General features: G+C 44.2%; 2 protein-coding genes across 2 annotated transcripts; both read right to left on the reverse strand.

Annotated features, from left to right (window-relative positions):
• Nucleotides 1-473: 473 nt before the first annotated feature.
• On the reverse strand, nucleotides 474-10,393 carry uckl1a (uridine-cytidine kinase 1-like 1a). The gene is made up of 14 exons (XM_030117775.1): nucleotides 10,306-10,393; nucleotides 7,261-7,448; nucleotides 7,034-7,140; nucleotides 6,469-6,639; nucleotides 6,152-6,223; nucleotides 5,844-6,033; nucleotides 5,665-5,726; nucleotides 4,677-4,693; nucleotides 4,272-4,464; nucleotides 3,544-3,606; nucleotides 3,342-3,464; nucleotides 2,543-2,650; nucleotides 1,723-1,879; nucleotides 474-1,050 (listed from the first exon to the last, which is right to left on the reverse strand). Exons 1-14 carry the CDS (start codon nucleotides 10,323-10,325, stop codon nucleotides 968-970), a joined length of 1,554 nt encoding a protein of 517 aa, XP_029973635.1. The 5' UTR covers nucleotides 10,326-10,393; the 3' UTR covers nucleotides 474-967.
• An 86-nt stretch (nucleotides 10,394-10,479) lies between these two features.
• Nucleotides 10,480-21,572, reverse strand: samd10a (sterile alpha motif domain containing 10a). Its single transcript, XM_030119790.1, has 5 exons — nucleotides 21,256-21,572; nucleotides 19,427-19,608; nucleotides 12,671-12,839; nucleotides 12,439-12,579; nucleotides 10,480-10,826 (listed from the first exon to the last, which is right to left on the reverse strand). The coding sequence occupies exons 1-5, from the start codon at nucleotides 21,266-21,268 to the stop codon at nucleotides 10,804-10,806; spliced, it is 528 nt and encodes a 175-aa protein (XP_029975650.1). The 5' UTR covers nucleotides 21,269-21,572; the 3' UTR covers nucleotides 10,480-10,803.
• Nucleotides 21,573-22,153: the final 581 nt, after the last annotated feature.

Here is a 22,153-nt window from a genome sequence, read left to right on the forward strand (position 1 = left end):
TCTGTTTCTTCATGAAAATGTCTCGACTTCACCCTCATTTCAGAAACTACTCTCTGCCTCCTCACGATTTCTTTGGCGTATTCTGAGTAGCTGTGAGCACTGTGGCGGTTCACACGGCCTGAGGATTCACAGTGAGCTTTACTGACTCCCTGCTTATGCTCATTTGTACGTCACCCTGTCCTGAACCAGGACTCTTCATTCACCGTAAAAACACGCAGGTTCAGTGACTCAGCTGGCCGCAGGAGCGGGTTCGTCCACGGCTGATGGACCGGTGGTCTGAGCACGGTGCGCTGGGACCAGATCCAGCTCATATAAAGCCAGCACGGAACAGTAAACGGACCTCACTTATGCCGTATTTTCACCGCTTCGGCAGCTTCGGAGTGCTTCACACTGTCAGTCACATTCACCATTCACTCATACACATACACACACACACACACACACACACACACACACAGCAGCGAAGTTGCTCGACCTCTGCTGGGTGGGCTGACGAGCGTCCTGCCCACTTTGACATCTGGACAGAACAAGGTCAAACCACAGGCTCCACCCACCAACAGATAAACAGATGGCTGTGTGCTGAATCGGTGGAGGTTTTACCTAAATATTAATCTGTGAATGTGTTTGAAACTGAAGCGCAGGATTTAAGAACAGCTGCTGCAACCTGGTCCTGGATCACATCCTTTACTGCGTGTTACTGTTATTGCATTGTTGTACCGCGAAGGTAATGGCACTGTTTGACGCCCGTGGCTCGTCTCTCTGGAGATATCGGAGCAGATCAGTGAATCCCGCGTGAAGCACAGCTGGACCGAGACTCGGCGGCTGAATAGGAAGTACAAAATAGCATGTGGCGCACACAAAGGTGGACGTAGCAAATGTTTTGTGCCTTTAGAGGAGGGCGCACAGGAGTGTGAATGGTATAGTTTTTTTGTTTTTTTTTCTCCTCTTTCTTGAACAGATGTTTGAGTCAGTATGACACCTGCTCCTCGTCCTCCTCGTCGCTCCAGCCGTCAGAGCCGTCCGTCCCAAAGTAACGGTCCCCGAAGTCTCCTGGAAGGACATGAGAGAGACATCAGAGCGAGAGATGAAACCTCCTGCTGCTCCTTCCACAACTCACTGCATGCATGGCCAGTCAAAACCCGCAACCAGTTTCTTCTCAGTTATCTAATAATACTCACAAACTAATGTGGCGCAATACCACAAACTGAAAGATTCTTTTAATATGTGCATGTGAAGATGGGCCCTGACAGCTGAGCACTGATATTTTCTTAACACGGCTGACCAACTGCAGAATATCAACAGGAACTCGCTGGAAAACCTAATAATATATAAATCCTGAGTCTGGACTCAGGGACTGTCTAAGTGTTTTAGCATTCAACCTCTTCCCCTGGACCAAACTCTCAACGTGAATAAAAGAAGTGTAGTGTTGACAGAAATAACAAAATCAGATAATAAAACAGGCTTCAAAGTAAAACCAAGTGTAACAGAAGAGTTTCAGAATGTTTTGCTGGTCAACATGGAAGATTCTAGTCATACAGATTGTATTATTATATATGTATACACACACACACACACATATATATATATATATATATATAGGTGGATAGGAGAGAATTTCTAAACACAGCTGCGGAGACAATTTCATTTTAGATCTTTCTTGGAAAACGAGATCATTTGTTGCATATTTAGTGTGTGTGTGTGTAAATGTGTGTATTTTCTTACCGATGCCGGGAATCACGTGCAGAGAATCGTCCAGGCCCTTGTCCACGGCCGTGGTGATGATTTTGACCTTGGGGAAGGCGTAGGCCACAGAGTGAACGCCCAGCTCCGCCATCAGCAGCGACACCAACATGATCTTCTCCTCCTGCACCTCGTGGTCCTGCTCGGACGCGCAGCAGAGGGACAGCGGTCAGCCGACACCGCGAGCTCGATTAATGAGTGGAAAGTGAAGCGAGAATCGATTTGGCATTTAGTTTCAGCGGCATTGACACTGGTGAGCTCCGACCATGAGAAACGGCAAAACTTCTCCTCACAGAGATCACTGCGACACTGGAACTTCAGCTAATGACGGTTTGAGGATTTCAAAGGAGGTAAAACGCCAGTCTTCTTTGCTTCTAAATGTTTTTTTTACATCCACGTATTCTTTGACAGCTTGATTCTTGCTGAGCTTAATTGATCTGCTCATGGCGCCGGTGTCAGAACTCTGTGATGAGCAGGATGACAGCATTATTGAACTGCCAAACATTAAAATGCTTGTCAGCTCAAATGAAGCACACAGTGATTCTGTGCAGTCACAATAACTTTCTAAAGATGGTGAAGTGGTGCGATGACGCTTCAGCTGTCATTTTGTCTCTGTGTCAAAAACCGAGGATCATGTCTTGAGTTCTGTATTTTTATCTATCTGCTTGTCATTTCTACATCTGATGAGGCATCTCGGACTTTCAGGAAGACTGTTTTTCACCGTGTTCCGTGCCAGTGACCGACGGGCAGAGGGGCGCTGTCGCGGTCTTACTGAGGGATAATGAGGTTAATCTCCACCCACCAGCAGGACTCGCACTGCCATCATGGCAGCAGCGCCGGTGGAGACCGTGCTGTCCATTAGGATGACATGATCCTCGCTGATGTCTTTGGGCAGTCGCAGGTAATGCAGCTGGCGAGGCCAGAGAGGAGGAGACCAGTTACCATGGTTACGGAAGCAGGAAGGGTAGTTACCACGGAGACACACATCATGTGGAAGAAATAAATAAAAAGACAAAAAAGCACCACAGTCAGAGCGTTTTGTTGTCCGTTCGATGTGATCTTTGAGACGTTCGACTGTGAAAATGTTCCTGTAAATGTTCCAGTTGCCAGCGAGTTACTGAGAATGAGTTCAGAGTGACTTAGCGTGGCTTCCTCTGTGTTATCATGACAGTTTTTTCATTAGCAGCGAGATAAGGAGAAACTAAAGAATGGAAAATGGATTCAATTGAATCAGATAGACTTGATATTTAATGGGTTTATTTCTGTTTCCCGTGCACGCACTTCTGCACCCCAACAGTTTGATAACGAGCATTCATTTGTCAATAACATGGATTTTGATTCACTGTTCCGACTTTCACACACGGTGGAGAAATGTTCCTGTTTAGTCACTTGAAATGCTGCAGAGCAGACCTACAGGACAGGAATAGAAAACAGCATAATCCTCTAACGAATATGCTCATTAGGCTTTGCTGAGGAAAACACCTTGATCTACCACAATGCTAAAAAAAACCCCCAATGTGTTGACCAGTGCAGGAAAAAAAATTGGTCATATGTGTTGTTTTAGTTTTAATTTTAGGAGTGAATCCACTGATTTCCCGTACCTCTGGTTCTCCAGAGTCGAGGTTAGTCTGGATGAGGATCTTCCCGATGCGGACGTCCTTGCACACGGCCCTCAGAGCGGGCTCCATGGTCTCTCCTGCCCGCAGGATGGACACGCCGGTGATCTGTGGCGACGACGCGAGATGAGCGGAGGCACTCGAATGAAGGCAAACGAGAGGTTTGTGAAAGACGGCCGTCACTCACCCCTTTACCGTTGTAGCTGCGGCCCTCGTACTCGTGGCCCTGAGGAGTCTGAACTGCAAACGACTGACAGAAGAAGAAGAGACCCATGAAAATCCATCCACTGAGTTTAAATACTCACACAGAAATATACTGATATAACTGCATTCATTCATGTCTTTGTCAGGGTTTATGTAGCTTTATCATGCGGCAGCATAAAGTTACAGGAAACATCCTGCAGGGAGGAATAGAGAAGCTTAACATTTCCAGATTCTCCAACCAGTAAATTTTTCTAAGAAAACACGTATTTCTTTAGGTGATAAATACTCTGCTTAAAGGCGAGTTATCTGAGGCTTTAACAAGCTTTAAACTACAAAGAACGCAAAACACAGAACTGCTGTGGAAGACATAAGTAAACCAAAACAGTGAATTTGGAGGATGCGAAAACAAAACACTGAATTATAGTTTGTGGTTGTCAAACTTTTTCTTCTGAGACGCACCAGATTTATGAAAGAGTTTACAATCAATGTTTTCGCAAACATTATATTGAAGCCAAACTTCAAGAAAGAAGAAGGAGCCTTCAGATGTGCTCCATATTCTAAAAAGTGTGCTAATATTGCTTAATTTGACAAAACTCAGAGCAGATAAACGGCAGGAGCAGCTGTTATCGCGCCTGTCCCGGAGCACAGGTTTACACAGCCACAGCTTAGATCATAATAAAGTACTGATGACTATATTTAGTTTCAACTCACCTGAGACGGGAGAAACGTCAGAGCGTGCTCTATGAGAAGACGCATTAATCTCTTCGAGTAGAAGATGAACTCGTCCCGGCTGGTTTCTCTGTTCCTTATGATGGTGTGCAGGCCCCGGACCTGCGGCGTGCTCTCCAGCACGCTGAGCGTCTGCGGTAGCGGCTGCGTCTGCTGGGCGGAGGCCAGGAGCGCCCTGGAGAGGAGAGGAGAGGAGACGAGGGCAGGCCGTTCACCTCAAATCAGGCAGACAAAAGCTTTTTGAGCGTGTTGATTTGAGGGCAGAATTTAGAGCGGAGAGACAAACGAGGCACAGAGTGAAGGCGGTGGAGTACAGAGCGGACGGAAAGTTTCCTAATCACAAGACGGGGAGCAAATCCAGAGAAGTGAAACGAGGCATCGGCGTACCTGACACTGAGCTCACGCTGCATGAAGAAAGGGTGAGAGAAAGGCTGAGAAACAACTCAGAAAAAAACTGCTTCACAAGATGATCACCATTTGCTGTTATCAACGACAACATCGGGTCTCATGCAGGCAGAAACAAAACACATTTTTATCCATCATATTTTATGTACTACATGTACAGTTTCTGACCCAGTTAATGAGCTGCATTTCACTCCCACTGCCATCTGTAAATTATAGGGTATGTGATTAAAAAAAAATGTGTTATCTTGTCGTAACTCTTGTACAATGGGAGAAATAAACACTCCTTTTTATTGTCTATTATGCATCATATTAACACCAAAAAAATGTATTAAAAATTCACAAACAGCATGAATCAGCCACTGATGCCGAATACAAATACAAATATCTTGTAATGACGCAGCAAACTGTATGTTCAGCAAATTCCAGTTGAAAGAAGTAGTTTTTTTATGTCCGTGTCATGTGACAAAAATGTGTTTTCAAAGGTTTTCTTGCACTTTGCAGTTTAAATGTTCATGTCTATCGATTTAAATTTCTCTGAAAACCTAATTACTGAGTTTTTAAGCAACATTTTGAATTAACTTCTGATGAAATTCCCTTTGCATTTTTCTTCAAAACAGATGTGAATGTCTCATGTTTTTATTTCTCTAGAGATAAACAGTAGAAAAGTAACTGGCAGTTGTTATGAGTGGGAAATCTATGAGTTATTTCTAAATTGAACAAAACGTTCACATCACACTCGTCACAAACATCTGACTTTTCTTTTTAACTACAAATTTTATTCAAGGCGTCACTCCTCGAATCAGGTTACTCTGTTTTCTTCTTGATAAAAGGTTTTCCAAATGAAGTTTCTAAATTAGAAAGGTAAAAAAGTGTAATAAAAAAAAAAAAAATCAGTTCAAGGCAACACCTTTGAGTCTGTATGTTTCAGCTTTTGCACACAGGGTGGCGCCACCCTCTCTCAGTAACTCACCTCCTCCAGCTGGCTGTGGACATGCTGGACTATCAGATCAATGGCCACCATATTCCCACCGCCTGGAAACAAAAAGCAGCCAGACAAGCTCGGATGCATGTTGGTTTTTTCCTGTGCAGCACATTTAATTACATGACAGAGTATTCTAAACGAATCGGCTTCAGAGTTGAGTCTTTCACCTCTCGGCACGACGATATCAGCCAGCCTCATGGTGGGCTCGATGTACTGCTCGAAGGCCGGCTTCACAAACTTGTTGTACAGCTTGATGACGCCTTCAATGTCCCGTCCGCGCTCTGTGATGTCCCTGCGGAGCCGGCGGACCAGCCGAATGTCTGAGTCTGCGTCCACGAAGATTTTCATATCCAGGAGCTGCAGGTGGAAGAGAGAGCAGACCCCTCTGAACGAAGAGCGGCGGCACAAACAGCAAGTCCTGGAGCCTCGCTTCACTTGAGAATTCTTCAAAAAGAAATATAAAAAAAAACCCCACCTGAAGAAGCTCTTTGTCCGCAAAAGACATAATTCCTTCAAATATGATTACACTGGCACCGTACACATTTTTCTGCAGGAAGAAGGAGAAGCAGGTCTTAGGAGAAGAAAGCTGCTTTGTGAGGAGTCATTTCGGCTTTTTTAAGATTAAAGCTGCAGCGTGTTTCTTTGAGAACATGTTTTTCCAACAGAAAAAAATACCAAATAAAAAACAAACATTTTGTTCAACTTTAATACAGCTTCAGCTTTGAAAAAGTAGACGCAGTTGATCTGGCTGTTGAGAGGAGTTTAACCTGCGGGTGATCAGTGAGCGCTCACCCAGTCCTTCTGCCGCCTGTGGGTGGTGAAGTCGTACACGGGGATCTTCACGCTCTTCCCCTGCTTCAGTTTCCTCAACGTGGCCACCAGCAGCTCGAAATCGAACGCGCCCGGGTGGTCGAAGTTGTAGTCGTTGTTTGCGGCCAGGGCCTGTTCTTCGGGGGACAAAACCTGAGAAGCACCACGGAGAGGCTCGCGTTTATACGGCCAGCACGGCGGTGAATATGATCAGTGAGGAAGACGGATGATTGACGAGCCATGAGAAGCTTTCTGGTGAAATTCATTTTCTCATCAACACCAACTTTTCACCGCGTTATCATCCAAAGATGGCGGAGACGAGCTGTCACTGGTGCAGTGTGTGTACCAAATAGTTACTCTGCAATTTTCAGGCAGTCGAAACCTCTTATTAAGTCAAACTGGTGACGGCGCCATAATGATCGCTGTCACCGTGAAACGCTTGCTTACAATAACAAAACCTGATCGTGCGTCTCTCCGGCGAGCCTACGGATAATCCGTAATGAGCCGAGACAAAAGAAGAGGGACTAACGAGTGTGACGCCGCTCACCTTGTAGAAGGAGTCCATGGACAACAGCACCACCCACGGCACGTCCAGAGCCTCGATGATCTTGTTGGCCACGGTGGTCTTCCCCGAGGCGCTGCCCCCACACAGTCCTGCGGACGCATGCGGCGTTTCAAAGGACCATTATGTGTGTTTTCCGGAGCGTGTCTAATGTTGTCTGTGACGGAACAGGTTCTGCGGCTCGGCAGAGGAGAACGGGCCGACGGTCGTACCGATGACGAAGGCCTCCTTCGACTGGGCGCCGTGCTCGTCGTACCAGGGGGGTCGGCCGGCGGTGTAGATGGTGCGGGTGCCGGTGCGGAGCAGGGGGGGCTCCGTTTTACTCAAAGAGGTGGCGCTCTTCCTGCGAGGGGCCCCGGCCGGGGGCAGGAGCCGGTCCAGCGAGTCCTCCCCGCTCCCACTGCAAGACAACAGCAGCAGCAGCAGCAGCAGGGCAAGTTACAGCCTGAAGGAGCAAAACCCAACAAAGGGCCGAGGGAGGGACAGAGGCCTCAGCGTCTCTTTAACTGTGTTCTGGATTCTGCAGGTTTCTGACCTCCACAGATCTACTAGATTAAAAACACACACAAGTAAATATATAGCGCACCTGGCATGAGGGCTGCATGAAGGAGCAGGAGGAAAAAAACATGTTTACATTCCCATGTAGCTGATACACTGACCACCATCCATCCATCCATCCATCCATCCATCCATCCATCCATCCATCATGAATCTGACCCAGAGGTTCACAATTCAAGGATCCACTTCAGGGGAGCAGCAGTGATGACGGAGGACACACACCCATAGGTTCATCAGTCTTTGGTTTGTAGGAGGAGAATTCTCACGCGGAGTCAGGGAGAACATGCAAACTTCACACAAAAGGACGATCGGCTTCATTTTTTAGGTATGTTTTAAGGATATGTTGTGTCTTTTTTTTGTGAATTTTACGCTATTTGATGGTTGAGCTACAATCTATTTAGACACCTTAACATGCCTTAAACTTAATTTCAATGTGTAACTGTGTCATGTTTCTTTATTTTTGCCATTTAACATCACCTGCGTGTATCTGTGGAGATTATTTGTGTTCCTATCATTTTAATCTGTTTAATTGCAGTTGTTTTATATTTGTGACCACAGTAACTGTAATCACAAGTTTGCAGCCACGTAGAAGCAAGTAAATACTAATGTGTTGAATACAATTGAATGCAAAGCATAAATGAATGGGAACACACAGGGTGGAGTATATATTTATGTATGAAATAATTTCTCTTTATCTTTTTTTTATAATTTTTGAAGCAACTTCTAGCAACAGAAAATGTTAAGTTACACTGATAGTACAGTAGTTTTGCTTACAATGGATCATTTCAACTGTAAAACCAAAGGAAATAACCTCAGTTCTTCTGAATTTACTTCCTCTCCAGCAGCCTACAGATTACCAACTGTACTGTATCGTAATTCTAGTCACTGAAAACATTGTGACTAAAAGTTAAAGTGCCGCAGCTCTGTTTACTACTGAACATTCAAAAGTCAGCTCAGCTTGTGTGTCGCACTCTCCGAGGAGAGTTTTCGGGACTCCTGGTTTCCTACTGGCAGTAATTAGGAGTTAAATTAGTATCTGTGCTCTCGTTTTGTACACGGTGCATAATTATGAATACGAGATAAGGCCAAGTGTAAATGGAAACTGCGACTAATGAGTGTTTTTGCAAGTTGAGCCGAGGCAGTTTCACATGTTCAGTAATGACACGCAGCAAAGAAAGACAGCCCTCCCACCGAAATCCCTGCAAACTAACCTAGATCCGGCACTTCCTCTGACCTCGAAGCAACCCCTATTTAGAGACTATTTATAGCACACACACGAATTGGGAGAGCTATGAGTGTGAGCTTTGTGGTAGAATGAAGTGAGAGGAAACAACAGAGGTCAGTCCAATCTCACCTGCGATCAGATCTCAGGGACCAGCACCCTGAGATTCTGGCTCCTGTGCAGTCCAGCAGAGTCAAATCTGCTTCAGACGTCAACCTGCTGCCCTCCAGCTCGCCTGTCTCCGTGGCAACCAACCAAAAACAACAGCAAGATGCTCCCGACTCTGCGACCGGGACGGCGAAGGAGTGCAAATTAAAGACCTGCTCCCAGCCTGTGTTCACTTCTCACATCTGTGCATGTGTGAGACCCGAACACTGGCGTGAAAACCCAGCTCCTGTCTGCCCCGTGCGTCCTCCTTTCCCTCTCGCCACTCTGTGTGTTTGTGCGACGAGACACTAAGAGGATCACTGTAACACCAAAGAGCTGCTTGGCTGGTATTAATAGAGGCACCTACAAACCAAAAGAGGACAGGAGGAACATCTTGCATTCATCCGCTCTCAGAGTTCACTAACCTGACACACCCTTTCAGTGGGATGTCTGCATGTTCTCCCTGTGTATGTGTGGATTTTCTCCAGGTACTATGGTTTTCCTCCCAGTCAAGAAAACACGCATTTAAAGTTTACTGTTGACTGTAAATTTGGGTGGATGTGACCGTCTGTCATGTGATGGACTGGAGCAGAGAGTACAGGGTGTCACTGCCTCACAGTCAGCTGGGGTCAGCTCTGGCCAATAAAGATGCACAGAACAGGGATGGATGATCTTTGCTGGTTACAGTTCTCCATCAAAATAAAATCTGAGTCCTACAAAAAGTGATTTCTAAAAGATATTATATAGCTCTACATTTTTAAATATATATCTTTATAATTATTTGTATTATTTGTAATGCAGTGTTGGCACTTTAAATGAAATGACCTGGATATAAAATGGTTAAAAACATGACATTTAGCAATTCAATTATGGGCTATTTTTCTAAAAAAAAAAAAAGAAAGAAAAAAAAGGAAAAGAAAAAACGCTGAAATCCCCACAAAGGTAGATGCTGTCTGCATTATATAGCGGACAAAGCGCAGTAAAGGGTTTATTTTCTCTCTCGGCTGCAGTTCACCTACTTCTGAAAAGCTCCGTTTCACCACATTCAACACGAATATCAGCCTCATGCTTCCGCTACTTTGAGCCCGTTAGAATAAAGCTGATGCGTGTGAGACATAAAGATGCGCAGCGATGTGTAATTCTGAGTATTTTCTGCTGTTTGGGGCAGCAGCAGGATGAGGAGGTGTCAGTATGGTTACATGAGCAGGACGCCGCTGCGGACTAGAGGGGGTGGTAACAAAAAAAAAAAAACGCAAAAAGCGACTGAATTACGTCGAGAAAGAGAAAATAAAAGACATATTATGAAATATTCACTGATGGCATCAGGTACCTGTCCGAGCAGGACGACATTATTTCCCCGCACGCCGCTTCCGTTGGGATCCTGCGACCTCGCAGCCGGTGCTGCTCACAGCCATGGAGTCCAGCTCGCTGCACCGGGGCATTGTGGGTAATGTAGTTCATCGAGCCAACGAGGCGGTACACGACACCAATACTTTTTATCTTTTTCTTTATTAACAGAGTTCTTTTGTTTTTAACACATTAAAAAAATCTTGAGAGAGAGGACAGGGGTGTTATTACAATAACAAGTAATTACAGAACATATAAATTGACAAAACAGATTGTCAAGATGCTTTATCGTCACAGTCAGTCTGTAAAGATGAAGTCGCTTGATCGTGCAAAGGGAGAACGAAGAGCTGATAACTTCCGGTCAGCAACTTTATTCTGGACGTCACGGCTCGCTGGATGACTTTATCCCAAAGATCATATTCACATTTCAGTCTTTTGCTGACAGTTTATATGAGGATCCCACAGAGTTCACTTCTTCCAGTTATGAGATCTTTCCAAAGGAGCCTGGAAAAGATAGGAAAAACAAATACATTTTTACTCACTTGTCAAAGAAACTACTTTTCAACATTTAATAATAATAATAAAAAAATTGTAAGCTATTAGAAAAGAGTAATTTTTTATCTTAAAATCCTCTTTATCTGATGGTTCATTTGGCTCAGTTGGACCTTAAGTCAACAATAAGGAAGAGACTCACAAGAGTAAATACAGATGATTTACTACAACTTGCAACCCATTAATCAGGAAAAAAAATAAATTGAAAGGCAAGATTAGATTTTGCCCTCAAACTACATTTAAAAATCCAGGAGCAGAGCGACGCCTTTGGACAGATGAAACAAAACTCAACCACTGGCAGAATGGTGAGAGAGAGACGTGTGGAGAAGGCTTGGAGCTGTTTGGAGTCACCCTGGTGGTATCAGCATACACGGCATCTAATAGTCACTGTTGTTTATTGAAGATAGAAGCAGCCTCGTGAATTTTGTACCGTATTGGGATATACTTTTTGCTCAAATTCAGTCAAATGCAGTAAACTTGACTTGATGGCGCGTCACACTGCAAATTAGCAATAACCCAAAACAAAACACAAAAGCAACCAAGGGGTTTAAAAAAATAGGGCAAATAGCTGCATTAATCACCAGATCTCAACCTGATGGAGCATGCTTTTCACTTGTTGAAGATAAAACTGAAGGTAGAAAGGCTCTGAAGGAAGCACCAGGTGAAGATCTGCAGTAAAGGCCTGGCACAGCATCACATAGAAGAGAAGCAGCATTCAGTCGGATCCCAACTACAAGCACATACATTACCTGCAAAGCAACCTCAGCCAAGTATTAAAAACGAAAATTTCATTTGCAGTGAATTGTCTGCTGAAATTATGAGACGTGAGCAATTCTGAAATGTTTTGTAAGATAGTTTATATTAACCCTGGAAGTCTGCCCTTCATCTCCATCTCATTTTAAATTGAATGTGGTGGCATACACAGCCCAAATGGAAATATTTCTGACCCTAACCATGTTACATTGTGGTTTTATTAGAGACGCAGCTGCATTTCAGTCTGTTTGAACAGATTCCTCTCACCCAGAGCACAGTGGTGCAGTGGCTGGCTCTCTCACGTCATACCCAGAAAATCCTGGTTTTAAGTCTTATATGGGGACATTTTGTAAGGAATGCATCTTCTGCCCTCTGTGCACTTTTCTCTGGATATTTCACTTAAATTGCCTCTAAATCTTGGATGTGAGAGAGTTTGACTATCTGTCTCTACTTTCTCTGTGATGAGCTGATGACCCCAGTGGGGTGGACCTGCCTTTTCCCCGTCTGCATTCCAGAAACAAGCAACCTGTTGACAAGTTGTTGAGGATTTATTTTAAAATTGTTCTTAGAAATGTAGTCCTTTAGATTTGATTCTACACTCACATCTGCTCAAAAAGATATGATACCAAGTGCATTGCTTTAGATTGCTGGTATTAAATCATTTTGCATCACAGCTCATCTCATCCCGCTTCACATCGCATTTTCCCCCGCTTCGCTGCAACACCCTGTCATGGCGTATCATCTCGTGAACCTTGAGTTTCTGCAGGTGGATTTTGCTGCAACATCCTGACAATGCTGGGTGAGGGTTCACCTCTGCTGAGCAGCTGCAGGTTGCGTCCTTCCTCCTGCACCTGCAGCTGCAGCACCTGCTGCAGCAGCTCCTGTCGAAGCGTCTCTTGCACCAAGCCCATCCTCTCCAGCTTCTCCCCGTTCAGACGCAGCAGCGCACGCCCTGAAAGGTTCGAGCAGAGGAGCGTTCACGTCTTCGCGCCGCCGCCGTGGTGACGTTCTGTATGTGAGCTGCTTATTCTTAGCTCCGTCACCTGTGATGGCGTGGTGCGAGAACGCCTCCACGTAGGTCAGGTAGTTGTGTGGGCAGTGCTTCTTCAGCCATTTACAGACGTCTTGCTGTGACCAGAGGACGACGGGACGGATCAGGCTGGGCTGAGTCGGGCTCGTGTGATAAATTCCATAACTGTCACTTGAGCGGTACTGCAGAATAAAACAGAAGACAAGTTTCACACTGAGAAGACGGAGGTATTAAAGCAGCCATTGTCAAATGTATTATGTAACCTGCGAGCCAATTTACAAAGATTAATGAGACCTTTTGGTTGGAATCAATTTAAATGATGTTACTGCTTTGTTTATTTAAGGTAGAAATAACAAATATATGCAGGGTGATTAAAATTGCTACATACAATCAGTGGGAGTGAGAGCTGGAAGTACAGGCTGGTTGGTTTGAACATATTGTTTTGTGAAGGATTTTCTCTTGATTTAACGGAGATGAACGCCTAAAAAGATTGATATTGACATAAAACAAGACTTCTGCAAGTGACAAATGTTTTTATCCAGTGTTGTAATGTATAAAGAGATGTGAAGTGGACAGAAGAAAGCAGCCCAACAATAGATTATTTCAAATTTCTGTGCAAATTTGATAGATTTCACTCCGAATTTTCCTCCAAAAAATAGAAACTGCTTTAACTGAATCAGTAAATTCATTCTGCAGAGTCAGGGATGTCAATATGGTCACAAATGAGACATATACGCTCAGTCCTGAATCACTTAATCCTCCTCAAGCGTATGAACATTTTTGGATGGAGAACTGAGTTGAATTAAGGAGAATGATGAAACTTTGACTTTAATTTTAAGTTCATTGATCATTTTGAAGTGTAATTTAATATTTTGTGAGTCCAACTTCTGTCATTACTGTAATTCAACACATTTCACTCAAAATGCTTTACAATAGCTGGAAAGAAATGTATAATTGAATAAATATGGTCACACATTAAATAAGACAATAAAAGCTTAATGGCACTAAAATATACATTTCAAGCACTTTTGTTGATATTTAATCAAAACCATAATTAGTACATGGATTGAAATAGATGCTAGACTTTCAATGATTATTTTATCATCACTTTATTATGCAAAAAAGTTAAGCCTCTTTGTCTAATTTTCTTTTATGTAGTTCTAATATTAATAACACTAAAAACTCCAGATGGCATCAATGAGCTCAGACACCACAAAAGCAGCCAAGTAAAGTTGTTTTATTCTTTCATGTGAGCCACAGTGTCATCAGGCGTCCCGCCTCCACGAAGAAACCCTCTTCATGATGCATGACGCCTGTAAACACGGCCGATTCATAAATCATCTGTGAGGACGAGCACTTTGTATCACTTACGCACACAGCAGGTGTGCACAGACACGCCAGCCACACGGGACAAACCCACCAAATAAGTCTTCTATAAGAGCGAGACGAGGCTGATTAAAGCACGCGGGGGCGATCGGGACCAGGTGTGTGTGCTGATTAAACGCTGGGTGTACATATGAGCGTCTGAGCTGTCTGGACGGCCGGCGAACGCGCAGCGTCAACAAAGCAACTCCTGCGTCGTTTGATGGTACGACCCGGCGCTTTAATCTTATAGATGCACAGGATGTAAGACTGCGGAGGAAACTGTGAGGAGTAATCAAACCCGGGCTTTGATCAGCCAATCAGTTTTAAAAATTTAGCGCGCTCAGCGTTTCTCCCACTCAAGACCGTCTCAGATGCAAGACGAAGAAAAGGCTGACTTACATTTAGGAGTCGCTGGAGGTCTACTTAACATGTGGAGGTGCGCTAATGAGCTCTCTGATAGACTGATGTGTTAGGATTTCATCCAAATTAAGATAAAATTTGCTAAAAATAGACATTCTTTCACGTCAACATAGGCTGTGTTTTTTATGTACAGAGTAATTCTCATCCAAGAAAGATGTGAAGATGTAAAAAATGTACTTATCACTTTCAAAATAAAACTGATTCCTGACAGCGTTAAACAGAAAACATCAACTATTTATGACCTTCTCTGGAAACATGCTGAAGTGTGGCTGAATATCTGTCCAGCTCAGGGAAAGCACATAAAATAATGAAGAACAATATCAGGCCAACGCAGCAAATAGTATACGTCTCATTAGATTTAAATATAGATAAACTGAGTTATATATAGGGCATATCTTTGAGACAGGATGACTTCATTCACTTCAGCAGCCCGTCAAACACATGGAGACGCCCGGTTAATGCATTTGAGACATGATCAGATGTATGTGCAACTGGGATTTAAACTATGTTACTGTGGTTAGATAAAAATCAACCAATAATCAATCACATGAATTCTGACTATGTCTCCTTTGTGACCTGTTCACAGCTAATCGGTTAAATCTAATTATGATCACTTTGATCACAGTGGTGATACTTGAAGAGCTCAATATCGTCTCAAGAGGCACAAACTGTATGAAGTTTGAACTTTCCTCAATGTATGTATGATTGTCTGAGTATAAACTGTTATTGGGGATTTTTGGGGGGACATAATAAAAATGTTCAAACTTGTCTGTTTTTACATATAAATATTTGATTTAGGACTGACTTCCGCCCACTGGCCTTAACTATGGCTGTGTTTGTGTGTGTGTGTGTGTGTGTGTGTGTGTGTGTGTGTGTGTGTGTGTGTGTGTGGATAGGTAAGCAGCTGTCACCTACATAGCTTGTGATTGGCCCCGGCGCCCCTAGAATAAAATGAGGGGGAAAGAAGGAATATGGATGGAAATATTTCAAATTCAATGCAGGATGACGCAGACTAGTCAGATAAGGTGGTTGGAATGAGCCAAACTGTGGTAGAAAAGTTGTGAAAATACATTTTCGGAAACATGTGTGTCTCTGCCCTCAGAGAAAGCAGATCAGCCGACTCTCTCCATCAGCATCACACGTCACAACAACACAGCTGCTGTTTATTGGAGCCGTGGAGATTCTCGTGGAGATAAATATAATTTTAATCCTTGCATAATGTATGTATTCCTGTCTTTCTCACTCCTTTAAGCCCTTCAGCAGTATCTTCATACCTCTCAGCGGGGGAAGAAATTAGTTTAGGATGCAGTTCATGACTTAAGAAGCTCACAAGTTTGAAAAAACAAATAAATGGAGGCAAATACAAATGTTGTATGTAGGTTCAGCCAGCTCAATTAAAAACACCTTTATGTAGCAATGTGTGTGTACAGTTTGTACATTCTCTACCTGTGCACATGTTGACGTATTTTATGAGTCAAATACCGTTTTTTTAATCTTATACACAGACATGTGAATGTGTGTGTGCCCGATGGTGACCTGCGATGGATGGATGGATGGATGGATGGATGGATGGATGGATGGATGGAGGGATGGATGGATGGATGGATGGATGGATGGGGGGATAGATGTTTGTTTGTGATGCTGCAGTGATTGCTGGCTCTATCGGTGGTTTCAGCACCGCTGAGGCTTTTTAAAAGAGGAAACGTCAGAAATGATGAGGATTGTTTTCCTGCTGCGGCACAACATGCAGTTAATGAGCGTCTAAGTAACAAAGAAAGAAAAATCCTTCAGACTCACAAGTTTGAATGGGGAATTTCTCATCCCAGACTTTTAAATAGTCTTTGATTTTATTTCCAGGCTTTCTTCTCCACTGTCTCTTCTTCCTTTTCTTTCTTTTTCACTTGTGTTACTTCAGTGTTTCCCATTGTACATCCTGTCTGTAGCAACACTTCACTGTTACTTTCAGCCCCAGCAGAGATAAATACATATATTCTCAATCATTAGAAAAATCACTGATACTTGAGATAGACTTGGTTGATAAGAACAGAATACCAAATGTCATCAATTTGATTGAATTTTTATTTATTTTGTGGAAAAATAATATGTTTCTTTGGATCTCTACTTTTGTTTTCATAAACAGCGAGAAATATTAAAAAGAAATTGAATATTCAGTGTCAATGAAGAAAAGACACTAGTGCTGCAAGTGACTGATCTGAAATCCTGAGAGCGATACAGCATATTAAAATGTGTGTTTTTATGAAGTTATAAAACAGAAAAGTTAAACTGAAGCAGGACTTTTTAAAGCTTGTTTGGAGGATCGTTCTTAAACCCAAACAGAGCACTGCGATTGAGACGAGGCCGATGCTGGGAGAAAGGCCGACTACAATATGCGAAAAGTAAATAAAGAGAATCCAACTAAAGTGAGTGTGGAGAAGCTGAAGAGAGAAAGAAGTGAAAACACTTCACACGTTTTACACCTCAGCACAAACGCACCCAACTGATTAAGTTCACGTTTCGCTGGACCAAAACAAACCGACAGCGACACAATGTGCATCCAAGAGGATTGAAGCAAACAAACAATGCTTTGTATACAACTGCGTTATCAGCCCAGCCCAGTTCTGTGTGTGCAGCTTTAGCTTTAGCTCATAAACAGCCTTTTAAAGAGCCTTTTATGGGGTGAAGACAAAAGGCTGCGGCTCTCTGACTTGTAACCGAGGGCTTTAAATGAGGCCAGTTTGCAGCATAAATGGATTCCGTGCAGACAATGCTGCATCAGATAATGAGGAAATTTAATTTAAGCAGGAAGTGGATATGACCATGTTTCACATTAAAAAAAAAAAAAGGATCTTTCAAAAAGAAGAAGCTGGCTGCTTATTATCCTGCAGCAGCAATCACATGCTAGATGCTATCAGCAGCGTTCGGGATCAAACCCCGCTCTGTTTCTCTCTCTGCTGCGAGTCAACAGACTCGGCGGCGATGCGTCGCGGCGTCGCTCGGGTTTTCCGAGGCCCGTGCTATTTAAAGCCCGGCTAAAAGGCTGTTAGAGCCCACCGACCCGCCGGGAAGAGAGAGACTTCCATTCTCCGCTAACAAAGTGCCCATCTGCAACAATGGGTGGTGACCGGTCGCGTTCGCCAGACGATGATGTTTTTTTGCTCTGAGACTTTCCTGCACAGCAATCTGAGAGGGGAGCGGATGGGCGCCGGCGAGGGTCTTCCACATGCACTGGTAAATTATTAAGACAGAGGAAACACTCTTGAAAGACTTTTGGAGTAAGCATCACATTGGTTTGCATAACTCCTGTAAAATAACAGAGTAGAACAGACAGTTCCAGAGAAATTGTTTTTAGCATTGTAAATGATCTCTGAGTAAACACGATGTAACTCACTATTTCTGTCATAATCAAAACATGCTTTGATTTTATGTTTTCCATCAGCAAGCATCAGTGGTCTGTTCTTATTTGCTTCTTGATTTAGTTGTTGTCGAGCCCCATCAAAACTTAGTTTTTTCACCGATTTGGAAAAAAAGTTTTTCATCCAACCACAAAAGGCAAGACGGCTTTGGATAAAAGAAGCACTTTGAGGATATCAGTGAGGATGAACACTGAAATGTGCAGAAACATCTTGTTTAACATTTAAGTCGACGTAATTTCTATATGGCATTGCAAAAGTTGTCTTATTCAAACAAAAATCTTTTTCTCAAATTACTACGTTTGATGCATTTATGAACAATGACCATGTTCCTATATTACTTTAAAAAAACAAAAACAAAAAACAAAACCTTAAAGCTGCCTCTGGCAGACCAAAGGGGGTATTTCTGTCATGTTCTGTAGGTGTGTGTGAGAAAGACAAATAATACTTTGCATTTAACTATAAACTGAGTGTAAAATTTTCGATGTTTTTAACTGTACTGTATCCAGTAACATTAATTGGACAGACTGAAATTTACAGTGGGAATGACTAAAGTCCAACATCCAACTATAACGTTGCATCATGGCTGAATGGGTTCAAATGGGACAATAAAACAGAAACGCAACCTCAACCTTTGACTGAAAACAACAATAAAGTTGTGCAGAGAGTCCATGTCTGAGCTTTTTCAGGATGCAGTTTGCATGTTGTCCCTGCTCCTGTTTTTTTTTCCCTCCTAGGTTTTTTTAGCTTTACCCCAGAAACAGAGATGTGCACGTGCATGCACGTGTTTCTCTGTGGCCACAGCTTGGATGAGGCAGACACAGACGATAGGAGGGTGGAAATTAATCTCTGCTATTTCAGGATGAGAATATCTGTGTGTGTGTGGAGATCTGTGTGGCCTGGTACTAACCGGATCCTACCAAACCATATTAAACACCAGTCAAAGATTATTTCTTTCTACATCTTTCTCAAACACATTTAGAATTATTTTTCTCTGAAAGGCAAAATCTAACTAATGTAATGTTTGCAGTGGTTTCTGCTGGAAGTGTTCATTTTTTTTCAACAAGTTCTGTTTCAAATGAGAATAAAGGAGGCTGGCTACCTTGATCTCTTTCATGGGTTCCTTTCTGTTCACATATATAACAAACCGGTAATACTGTGACCTCGACACAGTGTGTGTGTGTGTGTGTGTGTGTGTGTGTGTGTGTGTGTGTGTGTGTGTGTGTGTGTGTGTGTGTGTGTGTGTGTGTGTATCAGTAAGGCTTTAACTCATCATGTGGGGAACATTCAGCCTCTGTGCTTGTTGGAATCTCATTTTTTAGTGCCGGTGGACTCAGAAACAAGTTCAAAACACAGAGGAACACAGTGGCCATCTGATTAATTTCTCAAGAAATCAATTCAGACTTCAGTTCTGTTTCAGTCCTGTTACATTTTGTCAAACACCGTCAGCTTAATGAGGCTCAGAGAAACAGGTCGCCTTGATCTTCAAGACTGAAGAAGACCCGAGGGGGGCTCGCCACGCCGTGAGCCAGGTGCGCCGCTCACTGTGCTGAGGCTGTGTAGGCGTCGGGTACCTGCAGGGCCTCGGTGCCCGGCTGCTGCAGCAGCTTCACTGTTCTGCCGCCCGCCGTCTTCTGCCCGCGCCCGTCGTGCCAGGTTAGATTCCCGCCCGTCCGTCGGCTCAGCTGGTGCTTGAAGTCCTCGGGCAGGGCCCGGTACTCCACGGCCGGCCTGCAGAAACTGAAGCTCGACGCAGCTGAAAAGATAAAGGATAATGAATGATTAGCCAGTCAGAGCTGCTGACAGGGTAAAAACAGGGCGGGACACGAAAGAAAGAAGAGGAAAAAAGACTGCCTTCCTCCTGCGTGACTTGAAAACAAAAAGCAAAGGTTAACCCTTTGGGACACCCCGTCATTGGAGGATGAGCTCATTCTGAAATACAAGCCTGGACCTGCTGCGCTGCCGTGACGTAACCCTCAGGTATCTGAGTCTGGACAAGCTTTAAGCCCCCCCAAAGCCGCTATTCAGGTGCCACAATCACTCTGTGAGGTGAATGTCAGAGCTGCGAGACGAGCCACTTTCTCATCATTACGAGGGGGCCTGCAGGCAGGCGTCCAGGCCCCCTCAACAGCAGGTGGCTTCCCAACATTCAGTAATTAAAGAGAGTGTGGAACTACAGTAAACATGCTGTTACTGGCACAGATTCTGGCACAAAGCCACTGGTCATTATGGATTCATGTGCCAGATTGGGAGGATTTTCTTACTGCGTTTGAAGATGCGTGTGCAGCTGTGTGTGTGTGTGTTGGTGTGCATTCTCGCCATCCTGAGTTGACTAAGAGAATTTGAAAAGAGGACAGAACAGGAGAGACTGTCAGAGGGAGGGAGGGTTTCAGATGAAAGAGAGCGTTCGCTTTTCTTTCCTTGTCTCTCCTTTTCCGTCATTCGGCGTCTCCCCACTGAGAGCCGAGCTGAACCCAGTCCTGCAATCATCAAGGCGAACCAGCAGCTTCAGGTTATTATGAATAAAACTTGCTGTGCGATTTCTGCTTCTTTCTTTGAGGTTTTCCTCTGAAACTGTGTGCGCACAGGAACGTTTCCTTGCTGTGTTACTGACTCAGGCAGCTGCTGTAAAAACAAATGTGCCCTTTTCATGGATTTAATATGCATAATTAAGACCACTTGTCAGAGTCTTTTTGCTTTTCATTGCCTCTGGGTTTTTCTTCCCCCCATCAATGGGAAGAAAATGTTCTCATTAACTAGCACTCATATAAACTGCCAGCACCGGATGGGAAAACACTTTCATTAGAAGAAGGAACATTCCTAAACAAACTGTAAGGAATCCAGCCTGCCTTGCATTTAAAGTTCCTGCGTTGCAGATTAAAGCATCTTGAATAAGATGTATTAAAAATTCTGACTTTAGCACCAGAAGCAACCCATCCGCCTCTCTTGGAAATCTACACTTTAAAGGAAAACTTTAAGAATTCAGAGCAGTAAGATGTGCTCAGAGCGACAGTCACACCGTTGGAGACGGATTATGCTTTATTCCGGTGAGCTGTCCTTTTCAGCACCATGTCAGTGTCCATCAGCAGACCCCCCTGCTTCCTGTCACTCAAAAACACATTTTTACGTTACTGTGTGATTCGTGTAACGCCGAATGCACAATTATCCTCTAAAACCACACCGCCTTGCTCTGTGATTTGATAAAACAGTCTGAATTACAGCTGTAAGTCATGCTTCAGCCTCCTACTATCGGTTCCAAAGGGACATTCTGCTCCCAGCTGCGACCACTTCCATTCCTGCTCAACTAGTTCTGCAACTCCTCACTTCAATAAGAAACTCGCGCGCGCGCGTGTGTGTCTATGTGTGGTTTTAAAAAAAAACTGAAAACCCGAAAGCGTCCTACCGTCCACAGCCATGGTGTTTCCGTGTCAGAGTGGATCTAGTGAAGGTCTCCCATCGTGTCCGGTGAGCCGCTCGCGGGCTGCGCGTCCTGCGCCGCGCGCCCTCCTCTCCGCCTCGCGCTCGGTGCGCACAGTCCAAAGTTTCACTGCGGTCCGGCAGCAGCAGGAGAGCCGCCCCTCGTCCTCCTCATGTGCGGATGATTCTCAGTGGTGGCGAGAGGTTAAAAAAACCCCAAAACAATAAAAAAACAACAAGCGGAGTCGATTCGGCGCAAGTCAGCGGCGCTGTCTGTGCGGAGACAGAGACAGACAGGAATGTCTCCGAGCAGCTGACTGACCGGTTCTAATCTGCTGCTGGCTCGTGCACGGTGCGCCCGGGCGCGCACATTTGTGCGTGTGTGTGTGTGAATGTTTTTTTTTTTTTTTTTTTTTCTTAAATGTGTCGTGAGAATCAGACGCGCGGCTTCTTCTCAAGAGCATGCATGAGCGCAGTGAGCTCAAAGTGCAGCCCCGGGCCCTGTAATTAACGCAGCCAGTGGAAAAGACTTAAAAAAAGAGAAAGAGAGAGAGAGAGAGAGAGAGAGAGAGAGAGAGAGAGAGAGAGAGAGAGAGAGAGAGAGAGAGAGAGAGAGAGAGAGAGAGAAACAGCCGGATGAAAAGGCTTCTCTTCACTGCAGCATCCACCAGGAGGAATTCCCCTCTGCCTCTTATTTAAAGAAAGGGAGCTCTGTGCCGCCGGGGGCCGTGCGCCCTGCCTGGGATGGAGCCTCTATGTGGGGTTTGTGCAGAGGAACACTGTCCCTGCTCCCATCTGCCCTCTGCACTCACTCTACTCATCGGCTGGACTCACAGGAGCAGTCACGGATTAGGTGACCTGTGACATCCTGTTCATTAAACAGG

This window comes from Salarias fasciatus, chromosome 20 (genome assembly GCF_902148845.1).
Source record: "Salarias fasciatus chromosome 20, fSalaFa1.1, whole genome shotgun sequence".
In the NCBI taxonomy this organism is placed as follows: Eukaryota; Metazoa; Chordata; class Actinopteri; order Blenniiformes; family Blenniidae; genus Salarias; species Salarias fasciatus.